General features: G+C 39.7%; 1 protein-coding gene across 1 annotated transcript; it reads right to left on the reverse strand.

Moving 5' to 3' along the window:
• Positions 1-408: 408 nt before the first annotated feature.
• ppm1f (protein phosphatase, Mg2+/Mn2+ dependent, 1F) lies at positions 409-16,858 on the reverse strand. The gene is made up of 8 exons (XM_069682942.1): positions 16,783-16,858; positions 15,266-15,502; positions 8,418-8,548; positions 6,931-7,133; positions 6,642-6,830; positions 6,196-6,339; positions 5,509-5,602; positions 409-2,848 (listed from the first exon to the last, which is right to left on the reverse strand). The coding sequence occupies exons 2-8, from the start codon at positions 15,430-15,432 to the stop codon at positions 2,454-2,456; spliced, it is 1,323 nt and encodes a 440-aa protein (XP_069539043.1). The 5' UTR covers positions 15,433-15,502; positions 16,783-16,858; the 3' UTR covers positions 409-2,453.
• Positions 16,859-21,208: the final 4,350 nt, after the last annotated feature.

The raw sequence follows: 21,208 nt of genomic DNA on the forward strand, positions 1-21,208 counted from the left end.
CTATAATTGATAATTGCAGCACGTGTCCATTGATGTATTTCTATTGATTATTGGAAGTGTTTTTAAATTTGCAGCCTGTTTTTCTTTATTGGGAATCATTTGTGCTGTTGCAGCGCTTTGGCCCTTGTCAGCCAGCGTAGTTTTGCAGAGGACTCAAACATAAAGCTTTGCATGGTATGAGAATGCAGAATGATTCAATCTAAATTGATCCTTAATTAATATCAACAGACCAAACTTCATTGTTTAGAATAACTTACTTCAAGTCTCCATTGTTGAGAAAACACTTGAATTACTTAATTAATAATAATAAACACATTTGTGTCTGTGACTGTTACACAGTATAATCATTCTCTCACCAGATTTTATTGTGTTGCAGAGTTTTGGTAAAAACAACTAAAAACATTGAACTCGTTGCACTCAGTCCTTTATTCAGGAACATCTTACAGTATATTAAAATGTGACACTTAAAATATAAAACAGCACACTGTCTTTTCAGTGATACAGAACTTTACAGTTTATTATTTTCATCAGAAAAACCTTACAGCTATTATAACAGTTATTAAAGAAATGATTAATAATGTCATTCAACAATAAAAACACAAGGCAGAAATACTGCCAAGCAACATGTTCCACATTAACCCCCCCCTCAGCTCGGCATGATAAGCTTATGTCATCAGTTTGGCAGAAAAACCACCTCAAAATCAAAACACTGACTGCTGTGATCCCTTGGTCACTGTGTCCCTGTTACAGTTTCAGGATTCACTGACTCAACACTTCCCTGTACTGTGCACAGTGAAAATACTTTAATAGTTATACTGCTTGAAGGCTGCAACAAAAGTCAAGTCAACAAAAGCTTCTGTAAGGAATTAATCTTCCTCACTGAACACTGAAAGCATCGACTGCAGCAGGAGAAGATATTTCAGTGAGTTTAACATTAAATCTGGTATTTAATAACCTGTTTTTACATATTTGGGGTTTGAATGACTAATTGGTTAAAAAACAGTAACAAGAAACAGCTGTTATCCCTCTTTTCAAAGCCACCAGACTCCATTGACAAAACCACTACATTTAACTCACAGAACACAGGAGTTGTTGCTCTACCGCTGCCTTGAATAGATATTTAATGGTGTTATTTGCATGATACACTTATTCAATCAGATCTGAACTTTGTAAGTTTACACAATGACACAAACAAACTTGCTGATTAAGGCAAAATACACTCATCCTGTTCTGTAAGGAAAAAATACAGTTTTGTGAATGGAGTCTGGTGTGTTTGCAGAGAGCGATGTAACGTCTGTTTGTGGTTAAAACAATCATCTTCCTCTGAAACAAAAAGGTCTATCTCTGTAGGGATCCTTTCTGTCATGTTGTCACACACTTAGAATAACAATCTGAGCCTGTCAGTGGAAAAAAACACTTATCATCACATCCTGTTTCACGGCTGCAGGCTGAAGCATCCTACTGGAGACATTCAGAACTTTTAGACCCCAAATATGTAAAAAAATAAAAAATAAAAAATAAAAAAAAGCTAACACTCTTTAAGTCACTTGAGAGAAAAATCTTATATTAAAGGATAAATTAATAAATGTACATAATTAATTATGTCCTTTAATACTGATAATGGATATCTAGAATGATAAATACTGACACAGAGCATAAAGACAGTTAAAGGTAACAGACATGTCAGAACACTAAAGAGGACGAGAGAAGGAGGGCTTTGGTTGCAGAGAGACAACAGAGTAAAGAAAGGCTGTAATAACTTAATAAACCTGTTAATGACTTCTTTTTGTTTATGTGTTTGTATAGCCCCTCCCCCTTTTATAGCTTAGCAACTGTTTCAAAAAGTTTAAAAAGAGGCCTCCTAAGTGTGGCTTTCAAATACAGGAGCCAATTTATAGAGAACTGTCTGTTTAGGGTCAATGTAACACGAGTTAAGAAATTAAACCTCAAATCCATTTGTGAAGCTTGAAACAAATCTACTTTTTGAAAAGGACAAATTTGAGACGAGCAGATTTTTTAAAAAAAAGAGAAAAAGTGTTTAAATGAGGTTTAGCAAAAAAAAAAGTTTTAGCACCATTTCAGAACTAATCTCTGTCCATGCTTACACACTCACTGGTTCTTTTACCCTAAACACGGTCGCTGCATGTCACCTGATAGCACTGCTGAACACAGAATCACTCAAATCCAATCTTCCATCCTGCAGATTAAGACAGCAGTAAAAAATGCATTACACAACCGCACAACAGCAGCTAACAAAAAAAACAAGGTCAGCACAGTCTGTAATTAGTCATTCTTCTTGAGTTAACAGCTGCTAGTCAAGAATATAAGGGTTTGTTTGTTCATCTAATGAGCTTTGACTGCCTACTAATGAGGATGTCTGACCTGCAGCTGGGGAGGTTAAGAAATGAGTCAGTAGCACGGCACAGTGGTTTTTGTGCTGCAGACCTTTCCCTTCACTGCTGTGGTGCATCTTGGGTAATGGAGTCCTGTGTAGCTTGTGCTGTTACTGCAGTGGAGTCATGAACAAACAGCTGCTGTGGCGGACGTAGGAACACCAGCATCACTGTGATGTTATCACTCGAGCCGGCTGCCTTAGCATGAGCTACTAACCACTGAGCGACTCTCAGTCCAACAGCATCATCAGACTGGTCCAGCGGAGTGTCTCCTCCGCCCTCCTCGAGGTCGTCAGGCTGGTGCAGTGCATCCAGGACAAGTTGTGGGACCTCTGACAGAGAAACTGCATCGAAGAAGCCATCGCAGGCCAGCAGCAGGTAGTCCTCGTTTCCGAGGAGCTGGGTTGTGGAGCAGTCGGCGTCCCCAGAGACGTATGGCTTCTGGTCAAAGTCACCTGGAGTGGGGACGGGGATGTGTGGTTAGCAGCTGCAGCTAACAGGGAGAATGGTACTGCAAATACAAACCATTCAAGGCAGCAGTAGACCAGCAATTACCATAATCTGCAGGTTAGAATGACTGTTTTTGTTTGTGGAGTCTGGTGGCTTTGAAGAGAGCGCTGTTTCTGGTTAAAATGAAGATCACTAATCATCACAAGGTATCTCACTGATCATACACTGAAGTACTCGACCAAGAGAAGGCTGTGCTGTTAAGTCAGAGTTCAAAAGCCCGGATTCTGATGGTCATATAAACAGCTTGACATTATAAAAATAGTTTTTCAGACCGATTTCTGGTAAATGGCACACATGTCAAAAAGGGATCAGTTCTGAATAAATATTAAATATTAAACATAAAAAGCTTTTGTTGCAGAGAATGCCATCAGAATACTGATAAAGCAGTTACCAGAATTTTTCATTTTATTTGATTAAACTATGACGGATAAATTAATCATGTGAACAGAATGGCAGTCATTTATTATTGTAGTTAAATAATTAATTAATGTAGCTTTTTCACCACAAATTGGTGCATAAAATCGACCAGAACGCAGGTAAAAGGGTGTTTAGGCACAAAACACCCAACTGCCCAAGCTGCCCTCCAATCCACCCTTATAACTAGGGATGCACGATCAGGATTTTTAGGGCTGATACCGATAACCGTTTTTTTAATAGTGAGATCAGCCGATCACTGATCTGATCACCGATTTAAATGCATTTTTCCAACCTTTCTAAGAATATTGAATCATAACACAGATAGAGAAATTAATACATTATGACCTTAGTGTTTATCAGCCATTGCACTTGATAACTGCACTGATCAGAACAATTAAGTGTGCTGCACATATGTAGCCCATTAATGCAAATAATCAAATATATAGGATGTAACCTGCAGGTTCTGCAATCATATTAAACAAGTAAATAGTACTCTCAATATCAGCTGTGTCCACAAGAGACATCTCTGAAACACTGAGCTGAACGATGTTAAAGATAACTATTGCAAAAACATAGAAATTGAATAAAACCTAAACACATAAAAACGTGAGAGCGAAGAAGTATTCTGTGTTTATCCAGTTAAAAAACGAACGTTTTAAGAACAAATGAACCTCTGTAAACAGTTTAACAAACACCAATATTCAGTCAGGCCTATGTCACAAGATGGTCGACCTTCAAGTGCAAGCAAGGAACATTAACAACTTTAACAACAGGCTCACGTGTGTGTAACGCCTACAGTGGGGGGCAGCTCATCTAGTTGTACTTCCTTCAATGAAATATTAAGTCGTCTGTCGGTTTTGATGAATTACAAAACTGAGTGCGATCTAGTAATTTGAAGACATTCACAGCCCTGTCCCGTTGGTCGAGTGTGAATATCTTGCAGTGCTTGCATCCGTTGAGTGAATCCTGCTAACTGCTGATCACTTCCCTTCGGTAAATGTTGCCCGACTTCTAAACTTAAGCTGAAGATGCGCTGGCAATTCCAGCAGAACGCGGGTTCAGCCTCAGAACATGAGGCGTTTTCTGAGCGAGGCAAAGACACAAAACCAAATGACAGCAATCTCCCCTGATTACACACAAGTGAGTGTTTTATTTGCCTTCACTCTCACTGCGGAAAAAAGCATTAATCGGCCGATCACCAATCCCCTAATTAGAGCCCATATCGGACGATTTTGATCGTCGTCCCATATATCAGTGCATCCCTACTTATAACAAAGGCTAGAACTGGCCCTGAAGCGCGCATGTTAGATGAAAAATAGCAAAGTTTAAATTTTTGTACCTAAGTATAAAAAAATATCAGCCAGTGAAGTGGATGCAGAACACGATTCATAAAAGAGAAGAAGTTAAATGGTTGATTTATTTATTCTTCCAATAGAGGGAATCAGACGCCGGCAGAACATGTACGTATATAAGACTTATGACATGTTGATTCATGAAGCAGATCAAATTTCAATAAAATCAAATTTTATTTGTATAGCGCCAAATCATAACCAGAGTTATCTCGAGACACTTTACAGAAAGAGCAGGTCTAGACCGTCTCTTTATGTTATTTAATGAGAGGCCCAACATGAATCCACCATGAGTAGCACTTAGCAATATTCGGCACATTGGCAGAAAAACTTCCTTTTAACAGGCAGAAACCTCGAGCAGAACCAGACTCATGTTGAACAGCCATCTGCCTCGACTGGATGGGCCGAGAATGGGATAGAAGGAGATGCAGGATAGAGACAGGCAAAGAGAGCAACAACAACATATGTTCTTGTTACCACAACAACATATGTCCTTGTTACATGAACAACAACAGACACATACTTATGGTTACAATGCCAATAATAGTGGTAGACTAGGGTGAAGATTAGCAAAATAAATAAATAAATAAATTAGCGCGAGAAGCAGATTAAGATGTTTGAGTTTGTTTACTCTCCTTACACTACTTATATTTAGTTTTTACCGTTTTTGTTTAATAACACCTGGATATTACATTATAATATTGCTGTTATATTAAATCAAGCTGGTTCACTGTAGTTGATGTATCTACCTGTATGTATGTACCTGTCGATATAGACAGTATCAAGGCCCATATGAACATTAATATGAAACATGTCTTTGACGGTCATGGTTGACTCACCTATAGCTCTGGACACAGCGTATGTGCCGTTAACACGCCAGCAGCCCATGAAGGTGACACAGCCTCCAAGGTCCTCGATACGCTGTTTCTCATCCTGCACAGAGGAGGAGGACCAAAGAGAGCAACGTTACCTTCTGATTACCATTATCCCACCACTCATTTTATCTGAACATGTGCAATAATATTTTTTAACTGTTAGTTGATTGAAAATTCACAGTTAAAACATGGCAGCACAAGTCAAGTCATGGCAGCACAAGTCAAGTCAAGTTCTTGCTGTGAAGTGTTTTCAGTCATCTTCTTCATGCCTACTTCTGTCATAAGACAAGCTTCAAATATAAAGCCCCTCTACAGCCCCCTAGAGGTTGCAGGTGTCATTACACCCCACTGTACAAGAGGGGTACATCATACTAACTATTTGTGCTAATGCTGTCCCCCTTTGTAATTCACTAAATTTGGGATAAGAATTGATGTTCAAATTGTCCACTGGGATCATATTAGTCTCAGCTTATCGCTGCCGTGTGTGTTTTTCATGGTGAGGTTAAGTCATGGTGAGGATGAAAAAACAGCTAACAGTGTTGGTCAATTTCATGATGAAAGATGACAACAATGTTGGTTTCTGGTTTAAAACATTCAACACTATCAGCATTACTGTCTGTGTGTGTGGGTGTGGGTGTGTGTCATCCCCACCTCTCTGTCTGGTTTATGAGGGTTCATCAGTGTAATGGTTTGTCCCTTTCTGACCAGGACTGCCTGAGAGTCTCCGAGCCAGGACACAGTCAGCTCCTGACCCTGGATCAGCACCGCCACGCCTGTAGAGCCGCTCCGCAGGCGCTGACAACACACACACACACACACACACACAAACACACGCATATCAACATTTTTTACGTACTGTGATGTCATTTCTTGAAGTACTTTTAAATACCCCAACAACCTGTACAGCTAAAGCTATGCAACCATCTATCCCCTGGTGCCACCCACAAGAGATCTGTTCATCAAGGTTTTTTAAATGATTGTTTATACTTAGATTGTCATGCATTGTCTACATTAAATTTAAATGAACAGGTCTGTGTAGCTGAGCATGTACTGTACATGTTGTGTATTCAGGATGTGTGTGTGTGAAGCTTCAGTACCTCTCTCTTGGCTTTGCCTCTGAACATGTCGTCTGTGTGTGTGAAGGCTGTTTTAAAGGCGACAGCTGTGTCGCTCTGCAAAGTCTCCTGTTTGCTCAGAGACACGTGAAGGTGTGTGGCAGTGTAGATGGCAGCGTCCACGCCTCCATGGCCGTCAAACACAGCATAGTACGCACGCTGCACTCCGTCCTGGACCCGGGTGCAGAGAGAGAAAGAAATGTTTGATACATGTTGTTTTTGGATCTTTCTGAAACAAGCAGTGTTTGGTGTTACAGTGAAAGTCGAGTACCTGGATTCCAAAGAGCTGGTTGAACTCAGCCAGAGCCAGGTGTTTGTCCTCCATCTTCCTCCTCGTGTTCTTGATGGCATGAACGGAGCAGTGGAGGTACCGGGACGGGGAGGAGGGGAGCTTGGGGTGTGATCGATGCCATGTCAGTGCCACATTTATCAACTTGTTGATGAAGAGACGCTGGACTTCCTCTGACTGAAGCACTGAGGGTAAAACAAAGCAGACAGGGGACACATAAGAAAACTAAAGACGAGAAGCAGACTCCTCTCTAGTTTAAGGAACTGTAAACTGTGAAAAGTGTCTGAAAGCACAGATAATCATCACCAACTCTACACTTTTGACCTCTTTCAGCTTCTTGGCTTGGATTTACGTCGCACTACTGTTTTTTCCACTCTCCAGCAGCACCTGTCTTCATTAAAAACAAACTGTCCACTGACCTGCCCAGCGGCAAACAGCTGACAGACAGTCAGCGACCACCTGGTGAACAAAGTGGACCATGCAGCAGCTAAAAAGGCAGATATGACTCTCAAGAATTTCATTGAAACCAAACCAGAGCTAAATTAGAGTGAATATTCAACTTTCAGTCATTATTCCGACAAAACAATTCCAAATTCAATTATAGTGTTGCTCTTTCTCCCATTTAGCGACACAAAGGGTCTGAAGAACACTTCAACAAATCAGCTATAATTCATGTGAAATTCTGCTGCACAGGTAGACAGGAGACATGACGGCTATTTTAAAGTCTTGCTGCTGTTTGCTTTGTTATGGTTTTAAATAATTAAAAACTAAACTATAAGGAACTAAGTGGCCTTACACAAGACTTCTGATGCTTCTGTTTCATGCACCAGCCACACCCCTCTGATCCTCCACTTACTGTCTTTAAGCTGTGTTACAAAGAAGAAGACAACATTTGGTGCTTTCAGTGTTGTCAGGGGATTCAGGAGGAGCGAAAGATATTTCAGATTTTTAAACCTTAACTTAAAATCAATTTACATGTTATAATAACAATTGTCTTATGTGTTAGAATCCTTATGTCTTTCAAGTTTGTTTTGTTCAATTTGATTTGAATTTCAATTGCTTTTGCATTTTTAAATGTAATTTATGAACATCTCACTTCTTTTTTTTTTTACTATGATTAACTTACTTTGAGGAGTATTTAATGATTTCATTTTAATTGTATTGCTTGCTGTTATTATCTTAACTTTGATTATCTTAATTTATCCATCTCTTTCCCTTTCTCAAATTCGAGTACCTTGTGTGTGCATTAGTCTCATTTTGCTGTAAAGCCCTTTAGAGTGAACTGTATTATTGTGTTTGAATGAAGGTAAATAAAGTTTAAAAGATTGATATATTAACAGCTTGTTGCCCCCAAGTGGTGGTGGAGAGGTATTGCAGATGTTTCGTCACAAACACATTCATACAGATGAGACCAAACTAAATATCTGACATTCACCTCCTCCAAAATGAGCACACATACAAACACTTACAGATTACTTCCTGTTCCTCTCCCTGGTTGGCCTCAGCTTCCTGTGGGTAGTGGAAAGGTGAAAGGTCATCCTGCAGCAGTTGGGACAGCGCTGCCTGGCACAGGAGGGCCCTGAGGCCTGCAGGAGAACCCCTGAACCAACAAACACCAGGAAAAAAATACATGCGCTGTGAAGATCTGAACATGATTCATCTCTCCAAGTCTCTCTGACTCGATCCACATAAGTGCAAGTGATAGATGCACGTCTAACACTGAGATTAGCTTTCTTGTCTGTTACTCCTTTTCCGAGATGGATTTCATTCCTGTTGCAGAGGAGACTGGGCTCAGGAAACAGGAAGTGAGGAGAACAATGGTGTTTCTACAGACAGGATATGGAGTCTTCCTGACAGGGCGTACCTCACGGACAGATGAGAGAGCACACAAGCAAAGCCTCACACATTTGTTAACTGTTACTACTCTATATTACACTTTACATTGTTATAAAGCCCTCCACTGCGAGAAAACATCTTAAAGACAAAAGACATCAGATGATTTGGATTGAAGGTCAGAGTTCATAAAAAACACTATCTGGAAGTCTGACCAAACTTGACTGCAAAGCTGCTCATCCCTGATGGTTTGGGATGCTTCCAGCTGCATGTGGGCTGAAAATCATGTCATGCATGTGTGAAGCAAGTTTATAATCTTATTTTAAACATGCATCCTGTCCTGTGTAAGGGTCAAGGTCAGCTGTAGCCGTAGCGGGATCGAATCAGTGGCGCAGAAATTGGGGAAAAAACCTTTTCTAGGATTGTACTTTACTTTTTTTTAACTAAATGTCTCTCCAAAAACAACAGCAACAGAACAAGAGGACGCTATGTCTACTTGTTGCACGAGTGTGTCTGCAGAACCTGCTCAAACTCCTTGGCTGCTACAGCATCTCTGCAGCCTAAGCCCAAAATGTTGACTGGAACTGTAACTGTTATAGGAGCTTAGTCTAGTACAAGCTACTGAGGGGTTTGACCCGGGAGCGACTTATCTGACACGCTTAATTGTCCAAATTTCCTTACTGTGTTAGGTTCGGGAACGAGTCCACACGTCTCCATTGATTGTTCCATCAACCAAGGTTTATTCTCTGCACAACAATAATGTGAGTCCCTTCCACTTGAGTGGCATAGACACGTCCTTAGATGGTTCCTCCTGAGGTGTTTGCCTTTTGATATGAAGCACGGTGGGATGAGCTTGACCACATACTTTACATGTCGAGCGCTTCTCACAGTCTCAGCTCATGTGTCCAACACACAAACATGCGAAGCAAACTCCCCTTTCCCTTAGAAACTGAATTTTTTCATTGTGCTTTTTTCCTTTGAACTGTTTGCAATCCTCCAACGAGTGACCACGAGCACAACACTAACATCCACCTTCCACCTTTCCAGGATCTGATGTTTGCTCGCCTCCCTTTGGCACATCCATAGCTGTCACTGTGGTGGCAATAACACTTCCCCTTACTTTGACCCTGGGATTTAAAGACAGTCAGGGATTTAAACCTGGTGCTTGGTTTTATCCCGGCACTAACAGGTAACGGGTCCTGTATGTCACCAAACAGGGGGTCAGAAAGTATTCTGACACGTCGCTCAATAAACATGACTAAGTCACCAAACCGAGCTCTGCGGTGAGCATTTTCCATGATGTCATGTGCTGTAGTCCTCCATTGTTCTCTCATTTTGTACGGCAATTTTGTGACGACGGCTCTCATATTCACAGGCATGTCCAGTTCTTGCAGGTATTGCAGCTCCTCCATTGCATTGCAGCACCCTTGCAAGAATAAGGAGAAGGTGGGGTTCAGATTTTATTGCCTACCAGGCCAAAGCATTTTCCATGTAAGCTGCTTCTACTTTGTATGGATTTCCGAAATGTTCTTGAATGAGGGCCTTTGCCAGATCATAGCCACACTCACAGTCCATATGTTGGTAGCTGCGCACTAGTTCTCTTGGTTGTCCCCTTGTGAATTGCTCCAAATAGCACAAGCAATCAGCCTTTCCTGCCTTTTCCTCCACTCCTTGTTCAAAAGCCTTGATGAACAATCCATTTTGGAGAGGATCCCCATCAAATACGGGAATTTCTCATGATGGAAGTGTCAGCGAGCGTTGCTGCTGTACCAGGGCAGCTGTGATTTCATTTTGCCTGTGTATGATGGTAAGTAGGTCTAGAGGCAGACTTTGACATTTTAACTGTTGACTTGTAGAATGGGCTTCCTCCTCCTTCAACTGCGTATGTGCTGTCTGCCGAGGTAAGTACTGTGATGTTCCTTTTACCATGTTTCCTTGTTCTAGCTCCTTGGGTTAGTCTTTTACAAGCTACTGAGGGGTTTGACCCAGGAGCGACTTATCTGACACGCTTAATTGTCCAAATTTCCTTACTGTGTTAGGTTCAGGAACGAGTTCACACGTCTCCATTGATTGTTCCATCAACCAAAGTTTATTCTCTGCACAACAATAATGTGAGTCCCTTCATCCAAACATTTGAGATTCAAATCTTGTGCCTTAGCGGTCAAAAACCGTTTGCCCTTCCGGGGTCACAAAACACCTGATGGCAACAGATTTCCCACTACCTTTATTGCTGTGGCCTGAATGACCACAGCGGCACCTACTGTAACAACAAGAAATACAAATTCACCCTGCTTCCCCATAACATTGCATTTTGCTCCTACAGTAACGTTGCGTTGGCAAAATTAAGGTAACATTACATGTTGGAGGCCACAGAGTGACTTTTTAATTAAAAGGATATAAAGAGGAGTCCACCGCTGGTTCCACATAGTAATTTCTTAAAGCTATAACATACTGTATTCAGTGCAAAGGTCTGATCCCCGTGGTGCACTTTAATCACCATTATTCTGTTGATTCTTCTGCTGCCGTGAGAGCACTGCTGTCATTTCTGTTGCTGTTTATTGAGTGTTTCAGTCATACACAGTATGTCAGAAGTGGACGTAGCCAGTGACCTTTCCAACTGGTTTGAGGGCGCTCTGACTCCATAGTTTACAACCCTTTCTGCACTGTCTGCAGCACATGTAGCAGAGCATCAAAGCTGGTCCACACTACATAACCAATAATGTTTATCACAGCTGTGATCGTCTATCGGCCCACCAAAGATTCCCATACGGCCCGCAAAATAATACCTGGGTTTCCGTTATCCGGTAATTGCCGTTTTTTTACCAGTAAAATCTGGTGAAGTCCGACATGAAACATGACAATAATATATTTTCAACAAAAATATCACTGATTCATGATAACTCCGTCCCCTCAGTGCTTCAGGAATATGCTAAACCAGCCATCCGCGTCAGCAGCACCAGCCACAGCTCCTCTCTTTGATGCCACAAGCGCACGAGAAGCCAGCGCTGTGATGCCAGCGTTCCGCAGCTATAGAGGCGGGAATTTATCCACAGCCTGCGAAGTCCTCATCAGGGATTTCGGTGGAAAATATTATATCCCAATTCATATATATTCATTAATATTAGTATGTATAACGAATGCACTCCCACAGAGCATGAGAGAGAGTGAGAGATTGGAGCATGCTGACAGCGCGGATTCAGTTCAGTGTAGTTATTAAAGCAGAGTGCACCAGCTGGGCGTACTCCTGGGTGTAACGTTACGTCCGACTTAGAGCTGAAGGCTACTACAGACTTTAAATTACGCCCTGTGCACCAATTTGACTTACATGAGACTTAAATAAAAGGGCATTAAAACGAGAGAGAGTCATCCGTGAGTCCTGTTTGAAAGAATCAAAGAGCTCTCCCCTCAGCTGCAGCATGTGTTGGACAGAAACGCGGCACTGTCCCCGCCCTGCAGGTGCTGATTGAGCTCAGATTTTGTGCCAGTAGGGCCTTTGAAAACACAGAGGGAGATAAGAAAAATTATTTTATTTATTTATTTATTATTATTTAAGTTTCCTCATCTTCATTGCTTGGTAAAAGTCACCGCACAAAAGTCAGTCCACAGACTGTATAAAAAGATGGATAACATGACAGCTCCCTAAAAGTAAAGCCAAACCCTCTCTATCGCCCCCTGCTGACTGGCTGCAGTCTATGTCTTAAAGCCCGCCTCCTCCATGTTAACAGATGGGACATGAGTCAAACTACAAAATCAAAATACACGTCAAATACATTTTTAGATGTATTCGAGATTTAGGTTTAGATTTATGTCTAAGTGTTAATTTTTCTGAGAAGTTTATTTTCAATTATTTATTTGATGCTGTCAAAACGATGATTGACAGCTCTGTTGACAAATACAGCTCCTGCAGCCAATCAATTCCAGATTAGCAGAGTAGAGGAGGAATGGCGAGAGGAAACGTAACTAAAGCAATCACTACAGTCATTGAACTTTCCATATCTGTGAACATTAGCTTCAGACCAACACTGTTCTGCTGTTAAACACGCCGGCGTGCAGCTTTGGCTAGCGGAAGTGGCTATGGCAGCTCCACTCGCTGATCTCTACTGCGCAGACTCTGGCTCCAAATGACGCCCCCATCGCAAGATGGCAGTGCCTATCATGGGGGTTATTTTGGTATCAATTTCGTACAATGAGAGCAGATGGAGTCGCGTCCATCTGTATATACAGTCATTGATATAGTCTATGGTCTGAGTCTCCCTTTTACTAGGGGGAAAGTTAGTGTCATGTCCCCCCATAAGTATGGTTCATCCTTGGGAGGAGTAACCAGGTCAGAGCCTCGATGCCAAACATCAGAGTTCTTCTTTACCATAATCTATCAAATGTGAGAAGGCTGCCTAAACTACATTATTGTAATATTTATTAAAAATGTCAACGATTAAACTAGGGATGCGCCGATCCGATACTCAGCAACGGTATTGCTCCGATATTAGCCAAAATTACGGGATCTGAAATATTGAACATTAGTACAAATTGTCCGATCCGATCCTTAAGCCGCCACCATTACTTTGCGCGACATGCCGTAAAGTTGCAGCACGTGTCACGTGAGCAGAAAGTAGCGCGAGAGTGAGACCTGTGCTGCGCTGTTACAATGTCAGCTGTGTGGACTTACTCTGGGCTGAAAGAGGAAAAAAGCAAAACAGCCGAGTGTAATTCGTGCAACGCGAGTCTGTCGAGGGGTGGCAGCAGCACTGGAAGCTTCAACACCACGAACTTGATAAAACATTTGCGAAAGCATCACGGAAAGGAGCATGCCGACTTTGTGCCGGCAACGAGTGCCAAGAGGCCAGAAACTCCCTCCAGACAGCAACAAAGCAAAACTAATAACGGAGAGAGTTATTGAATTCATTTTGCTGGACGACCAACCACTTTCTGTTGTTGAAAATGAGGGTTTTCAATGTTTAATTGAACATTTGGAGCCTCGGTACGAAATTCCAAACCGTCATTTCATCTCAGAAACAGCCATCCCGTTGAAGTACAAGGAAGTCTGTGAGTTCATTTCGAAATGCTTGGAAGACGTTTTCATGATTAGTTTCACAACCGATCTATGGAGCTCAAACATGTGTCCAATGTCCTTAATGAGTTATTTAAGTTACGATGTACATTGCAACTTGTTTTTTGCTGCTGTATATCATTGGGGCATATACATGTTACACTGAGTGCTAAGCCATGTCAGTTTACACTGGAGCTATAATTTTTTTATTTGTTTTAATACTCAGATTTTAAGTTTTACACAAAGTTGCACTTTAAATTGTATGTTGAATGGTGCTGAGTCTGCTGACTAAAGTTTAAATGAAAGTTTAAATAAAACGCAGCAGCCGTACTGCTGCATAACTTGAGTCATGTTGTGGGCTATTGTATTTTTTTCCTTTGGGGAAACAGAATGTTTGTCTAAAAGTTTGACCATGATCCTACAAGGCTACCTTAAGCAAATCCATACAAATTTATTTTCAAGAAGTTTCCGTTTGTTTTTAAGAGTAAAAAGGGTATCGGTTTTGGTATCGGTATCGGCAGATACTCAAAGTTGTGGTATCGGTATCTGTATCAGAAACAAAAAAGTGGTATCTTGCCATCCCTAGATTAAACCCCTGTCCTTATTATTTCTACAGAAGTCTAATGATCTATTCTTCTAGTTGTTTCAGCTCGTGTCTCCTGCAGCTCTCTGGTTTGTTTCTTTCTGGTTTCACTTTAATCGGTATGTCAGCAAATACTATTCTGTCCTCTCTGCACAGTGAACACAAACAGCAGAGCCAAGCATGCACAGAGCTGTCAGGCATGTGAGGAATGTAGACACACACACACACACACACACACACACACACACAGAATACTCCCACATTAACTGCTCTAACACTACAGCTCAGTGTGTGTGATATATCTCATATGATACATGAATACAACACAAATTAACATAGACTAATTGTGCACTCTCTCTTTATATAGGGATATAACAAGTTTCATTTTACTGTATGTTTTCAATGATTAAAGGTTATATTAATTTATCCGTCTTCAGTGTCTGTTGTGTAAATGTTATTTGGTTCCTTATTGGGGGTTAAAAGTAATTTTGTCCTCGTTTTATGAGGATCAGTTTTGATGGTAAATGTTGTCATTAAATTCCTCAGTGTGAGGTGTACTGACAGAGAAAGCTCATTTCTTCTTCTCGCTTACATGTACCAGGATACATTGCATGTGAGCAATCAGGGCCTTGGCCTCTCTTTGCTGCATTTACTGGCCATATACTACTTTTTTTTTTTTTTCCTGCAGCATGGAGGAAAAAATGCACAAAGTTTAAGTGTGAGAATATTAAAACAGTCAAATGTTCAGTGGCGAAAAAGAGACTTTTGTGAAACTATGTGTGTGTATACCTTCCGTTTTCTCCTTCAGTCCAACCAAACATGTAAGATTTTGTGTGTCTCTCCTCCAGTCATACCTGGCCGTCAGCAGCCTCAGACCCAGCTCCAGACTCTCCCCCTGCAGCTCCTCTACAGAAACTCTGCAGCTCAGAGGGTTCACAGGCAGTGGACCGCCTTCCTCCAGAGCTGCTGGGAACTCCTCCACAAACTTCCTCAGAAAGCACCGGGCCTCCTCCTCCTCCATCCCGCTGACTCCTGCTGCAGCAATCTCTCAGGTTAACAGGTGCTCACTCCTCACAGGTCACAGGTGGAGACTTGAAGGGAACAGACAGAACACACAGCACAGATGGTGACACCTCAGAGAGACACACTCAAGTAAATTCATATTATAACAATGTTATTAAAATAGTAATTTTGTCATATGATCCTTGCTAATTATTGTAACCATAACAGCTCACAGGACGTCTTGTTGTTGTTTTTTGTATTTGTCTTGCATTATTTGTATTTTGAGAATAAAGTAAGAAAAAAAAATCTTCCTAGTCAAATTTTTATACAAGTCACTAAGACTAAAAGTTAGAGTTTATTCTCAAAATGTTGTCTTGATTTTAAAATGCAAAATAAATAAATAAAAATCAATTAACTTCATTTGGGACATTTTTATTTATTCTCATTCGCAACATTTTGAAATTACTTTAAAAAATTTAAAAGAAAGAATTCAACTACAGACTCTTTTTATTTACTTTATTATTCTTAATATTTTGATCTTGATTTAGAAATTTTGTCTTTTTTCTCAACATTTCAAATATATTGTATAACTTAATCTCAACATTTAGACTTCATTGTCAATATGCAAATAAATAAATAAACAAACCTTCGCCTGATTTATTTTATTAAAACATAGTATTGATACCGGAAGTTGCACTTTATTGTCGGCATTTCAAATTAATTCTCAAACTGCAAAATGGATCTTCCTCTGACTATTTCTTTCGTATGTCTGTTTCAATACTATTTTACATTTTTTAGTGCATAAAATTATGCTTTCTAAAAATTTGACCCCAGGATTATTTTAGTTTTTGCTGTAGGTCCAAATGTTTTATTTTTTTGGCTCCCTTAAATGCCAATATACATGGACATTATTAACAAGCAGGCATCCTTCTCCACTTTTTACTTTTTAGACAGCACCCTGTTACAGTAACGTTGTGTTTAAATCGCTGAAACGATTTCGGAAAATTACTGTATTGCAAACCATGCAGCTGTAATAACTATGTAGCTACATTCAATGTCGAATATGACGCAACAGAACAACAATTGTGAAATACCGCTTTAACACAGAAGATTGTGCCAAAGCTGTGGACATTGTAGGTAAATATCTACCAGACAGTTCACACCCTGGCTTCTCAATTTTAAGTAAAAATCACTGATTTTTCCGAGTGGTGACTTTGCAGTAAGTGCTCATATCGTGATTCACATTATCACTGGTATTTCTCACAGTTTGAACACTAGCGTCACACTGTCTGTCATGCAGTCAGTCAGTTACTAGCTGGATAAGATATGATTATTTCCCTACTAGCAGAAGAGCGTTTCCTCATCTTACCAGAGTTAGCTTAATCGGAACAGTCCCTTAGCATGGTAGCTAACTTATATCTACACAAACTTCAGCCGGACAGCTGAGGGACACATAGAGTGTGTGGAGAAACACGCCCTGTGTTAGACAAAGAGTTAATATTATTCACTGAGGGAGAAACAAACCTGAGCTGCTGGGCCCGATGGTAAAAACACTGATGCTAATATCACTATTACAATGTACACTACACTCAGTACTGTTTAGAAATCTGCGGTCAGCGCAACACGCTATTGGACCACTGTCTGCTACGTCATTACACTTCCGCCCAATGTCAATTTAAAGGGCCAGACCTCTTTTTAAAACTAGGAAGGTTTCGCACATCACAAAAACTGTGAATAGGTCAGAAAATGGCCTGTTTGTATCATTATTGTACCCTGCTACCAGGGATGAACCCGCTCTAATTTAATGTTATAGAAATCGGAATCAAAAACAGGAAATGTGTGACATTTTCACCATTTGTAATTTCCAAAAGTGCCAATACTTTCCAATAAATGTTTGTCAGTCAACAAGTCCATTGAGTCAGATATATTATTATGTGTGTGTTTAAAACCAAGTGCAGAAATATAGGACTACTTGACATGGATTTCTGTAGAAAAAGCTAAACAGGTTGGCTTTATTTCTGTTTTTAATCCTGTAATGTGAAAACTAGCAGGATCAAACAACAAACTAAATTGGAAAAATATATATATTGGACTCAAGCAAAAATTAAGATAGCATTAATTTAATATGTGTACTTTAAGTTGATGGTGATTTATGCATTTAAAGGTTAGTTATTGATTTTTTTAATCAAAAATCATTAAAAATTAAATATTAAGTTACTGACTTGCCAGCAACATCATAATCTGTTTGTTGTCAGTTGAAAAACTCAGTACAGCCTTGATTGAATCGAGACTTTTATCAGTTTTTATTGACTTATTTCTGTTTGTTACAAGGGACTCCTTATCTATTATAACATATGAGAAATAACTGGGAATATAACCAGAACTTCAGAGAGTTAAACTACAACATATTGTATCAACTTCCACTGTTATTTAGAAATATGTGGTAATTTATTATCTTACCAACTCTACATTCCCACAGGTTCAACAAAAAGAAAATATAATTATAAACATAAATGCAAATTATTGTTAAGTCATGTCATAAAAAAAACTAACAAAGGATGAAGCTCTCCTCTCCTCCCTTCAGAGTCAGAGCCTCTCCACACACCAGCTGCTGCTTTAACCTCCCTGGATCATCAGGACACAGCTCATCCTTCCTCGACAGAATATATCACCTCCACCTGATGAGAGAAAAAGACAGAAAATCTGTTTACACTCAGACTTTCTTCATCAGCTGTTAGTCAGTAATGCAGAACATCCAGTATGAAAACAGAAGTGGAGCGGTTTTCTAGTGTAGCACGCCCCTCTCATGTTGGAGACTTGCAACTGAAGGAAAAAGGAGAGTCCTTGAAGGCCTCATTGTGTCACAAACTGATTAGTGATGCATTTACTGTAGAGTTTTTACTTTGGAAAGCAGTAGTTTCTTATTCACCTTTTCTGGTCTTCTATTGGAAATATTAGCACGAAGCTAACAAATGTTAAAGAGTAACTTCTCACCAGGCTGAGCAGCAGAGTCTCAAATACTTTGTCATCTTTAAAGTTTCACATCTTTTTCACTATTTTACTTCTCTTGAACTTTTAACCTCACCCACCAGTGATGTCACAGTGCACTGATAAATCATTCACAACAGGTCCACATCACTGCTCCAAGGTGAAAAGTTAAACCACCTGAGGTCAGCATAACAAACAAAATCACAACTTCTGTGTTTGAAGTGATGTACGGATCTTTCAGGAAACATGGCTATAAAATAATTAAGGGTGATTGATTTTCTGATCTTAGAGTGGTTCTCCTCTGACAGCTTCACTTATGGAAGCAGGCGCTGGGAGGGAGGGTTGAGGTTTACATGAAATACTTAAACTTCACTTTGATACTAACTGGGTTCAGTTTTATGCTGCAAAGACTAGCATGGACTGACCCCAACTCTCTACTGACCTCAGAGGCCTCAGTTTGCAGTGTGGACTCTCCACAAGATCAGACAGCAACTTCATGTCTGAATCCTGCAGCTTCTTGTTACTCAGCTCCAGCTCGCTCAGATGGGAGGGGTTGGACTCCAGAGCTGAGGCCAGAGAAGCACAGCTCATCTCTGACAAATTGCAGTCCTTCAATCTGAATAAAGAATAATTATGTAACATCATTATATCAGTTAAAGTCTAATAATTGTATTTATGACATGATGGAATTAATTTAATCCTACCCAGGACCAGAGGAAAATTAAGGAATTTATAAATTAATTGTGACATTTTTAAACCAAATTTCATCATGTCAAGGCCTTATTTTGAGAATATTACATTTCAGACTTTTAAGGCGCCGCAGGTACCCTACAAACTCATGTTGAGCAGCCAAACACATAAAAACTGATTTAAGATTCACTTCATGATCCAGAAGCTTCCAAAGAAGCCAAATATATCAGGATAAATTGTTGATAAATGTGAACCAAATAAGTCTGTATTAATTCTTTTACTAATAGAGAAGTCCTGAAATCAAAGAATCTACAGTTAGAACTATTCAGTCAGTATCAGCATCATGACTTACAGCTCAAAATGTTGGAATATATCTAGCGTTATCTGATGGTTACAGCTGATAACATTTATTTAGTTGTTCATTTCAATTAAGAGTGTTTTCTGAACATTCATCTTAAAAAAACATGAAAAAGAAAAAAATATGAAAATCAGGTGTGGATCAGTATAACATCACCCTAATGTCTAAAGTTTAGTGTCACCATAATTTTAACATAATATTTATCTCAGAATAGAAGAAATAAAATGTTGTCTTACTCAAGAGTCTTGGTTTTTGAGACTCAGGTCCAGCTCTCTCAGATGGGAGGGGTTGGACTTCAGAGCTGAGGCGAGAGAAGCACAGCTCATCTCTGACAAACTGCAGCCACTCAATCTGAATAAAGAAAAAAGATATGGAGATAAAATTAATTAAAAACCCAATTTAATAAAAATGTGTAAATAAACATCAATATGTCTTGATTTTTGTAACCAATTCAAACTAAAGAAAACTTCAGCAAATAAACCTTTTGATTATAAAACTGTTTAAGATACATCTCCTGGATGCACTGGGACCCATCATCAGTGATGTGACCTGGGGTCATCAGGTGTTTCAGGTCTTTCAACATCAGACACCCTCACCAAGGCTATCCAGCCAGGGTTGATCAGGCCCTGACTTACGTCCCAGCAGCAACCGCTCACAGATCAGTCCTCTTGATCCAAAGCCATCTGCTTGCTCTTTCTGCGGCTTCGCCCACGGAATGAATGGCCCTCTTCTTTGCTGCACCTAAGATGCCCAGTCAGTTGAGGACTTTGCTGAGCGAGCATCCTGCAAAGCCTCAACAACCCACCTCTATGGGCTTATTAGTCGGGGTCCTCATGCACCCAATGGATATATTTTTTTAACTTCGATTTTTGTAATCCTCAAGGTGTCTAGTTAACAAATTTTCATGTTCCCAACTTGAAATTGAAACTTGGTCCATTTGGCGGCCATCTTTGCGGCCATCTTGGATTTCCGCCGAAATTTGAAAATCTGGTTACTTTTGAATTAGACATCATACAGAGACAAATGAACCCATTTTCTGTGTAATTTTGGTACGAGGAAATGATTGAGAGAGTTGGATACATTAAAACTTTAAAAATAAGAAAAAGTCAGATTAATTTACACTTAAAACCCTGCATGGGTACCTCATTTTATTGTCCAACTAGAAGGAACAATGACCACTTGCTTGTTTAGGCTATATACAGTATACACACACACACACACACACACAAACACACGCACATACATAAATAAATATATACTGTACTGTATATACACATACATACATAGCCCACCAAACAAGCAGTGAAATCTTGTATTTATGTTCAAATTTGTCATAAGACGCTTAATAGTACATATATAGTTTTATCATACATCTTCACATTAAAAATAATTACTGAATAGTGTTATTAAAAATATATATATAAAGCATTTATGGCACAACTGTGGTCTCAATGTTGAGGTATATAAAATGAGCTAATTCAATTACAATATAACATTATTTCAGATTAAATTGTTTCATATAAATTTACACCACTTTAAAATTCATTTGTTTACTGATTTATGTTTGTTTGTTTTTTATCTAAATTTGATCTAAATTACTGTTGAATTCATGTATATATGATGTTAAGAGTCAAGAGTCAAAGCTAACATAGCAGACCTTGTTAGCTACCATTTACAATGTTACAATGTCATTTAGCAGACGCTTTTGTACATCTGAGAGTTAATACCATACAAGCTACAATCAGGACAGGAGGGAAAA

Source organism: Semicossyphus pulcher, unplaced genomic scaffold (assembly GCF_022749685.1).
Source record: "Semicossyphus pulcher isolate SPU_LCO1_2020_fin unplaced genomic scaffold, fSemPul1.0.p SCAF_6, whole genome shotgun sequence".
Classification (NCBI taxonomy): Eukaryota; Metazoa; Chordata; class Actinopteri; order Labriformes; family Labridae; genus Semicossyphus; species Semicossyphus pulcher.

Excerpts from the sequence above, each read along its gene's own strand:
- ppm1f (XM_069682942.1), bottom strand. The coding sequence starts at position 15,432 with ATGGAGGAGGAGGAGGCCCGGTGCTTTCTGAGGAAGTTTGTGGAGGAG. Across the intron at positions 7,134-8,417 it reads AGAGGAACAGGAAGTAATCT|TGCTTCAGTCAGAGGAAGTC; the intron begins GTAAGTGTTTGT and ends TTTTACCCTCAG. Across the intron at positions 5,603-6,195 it reads CTCATAAACCAGACAGAGAG|GATGAGAAACAGCGTATCGA; the intron begins GTGGGGATGACA and ends TCCTCTGTGCAG.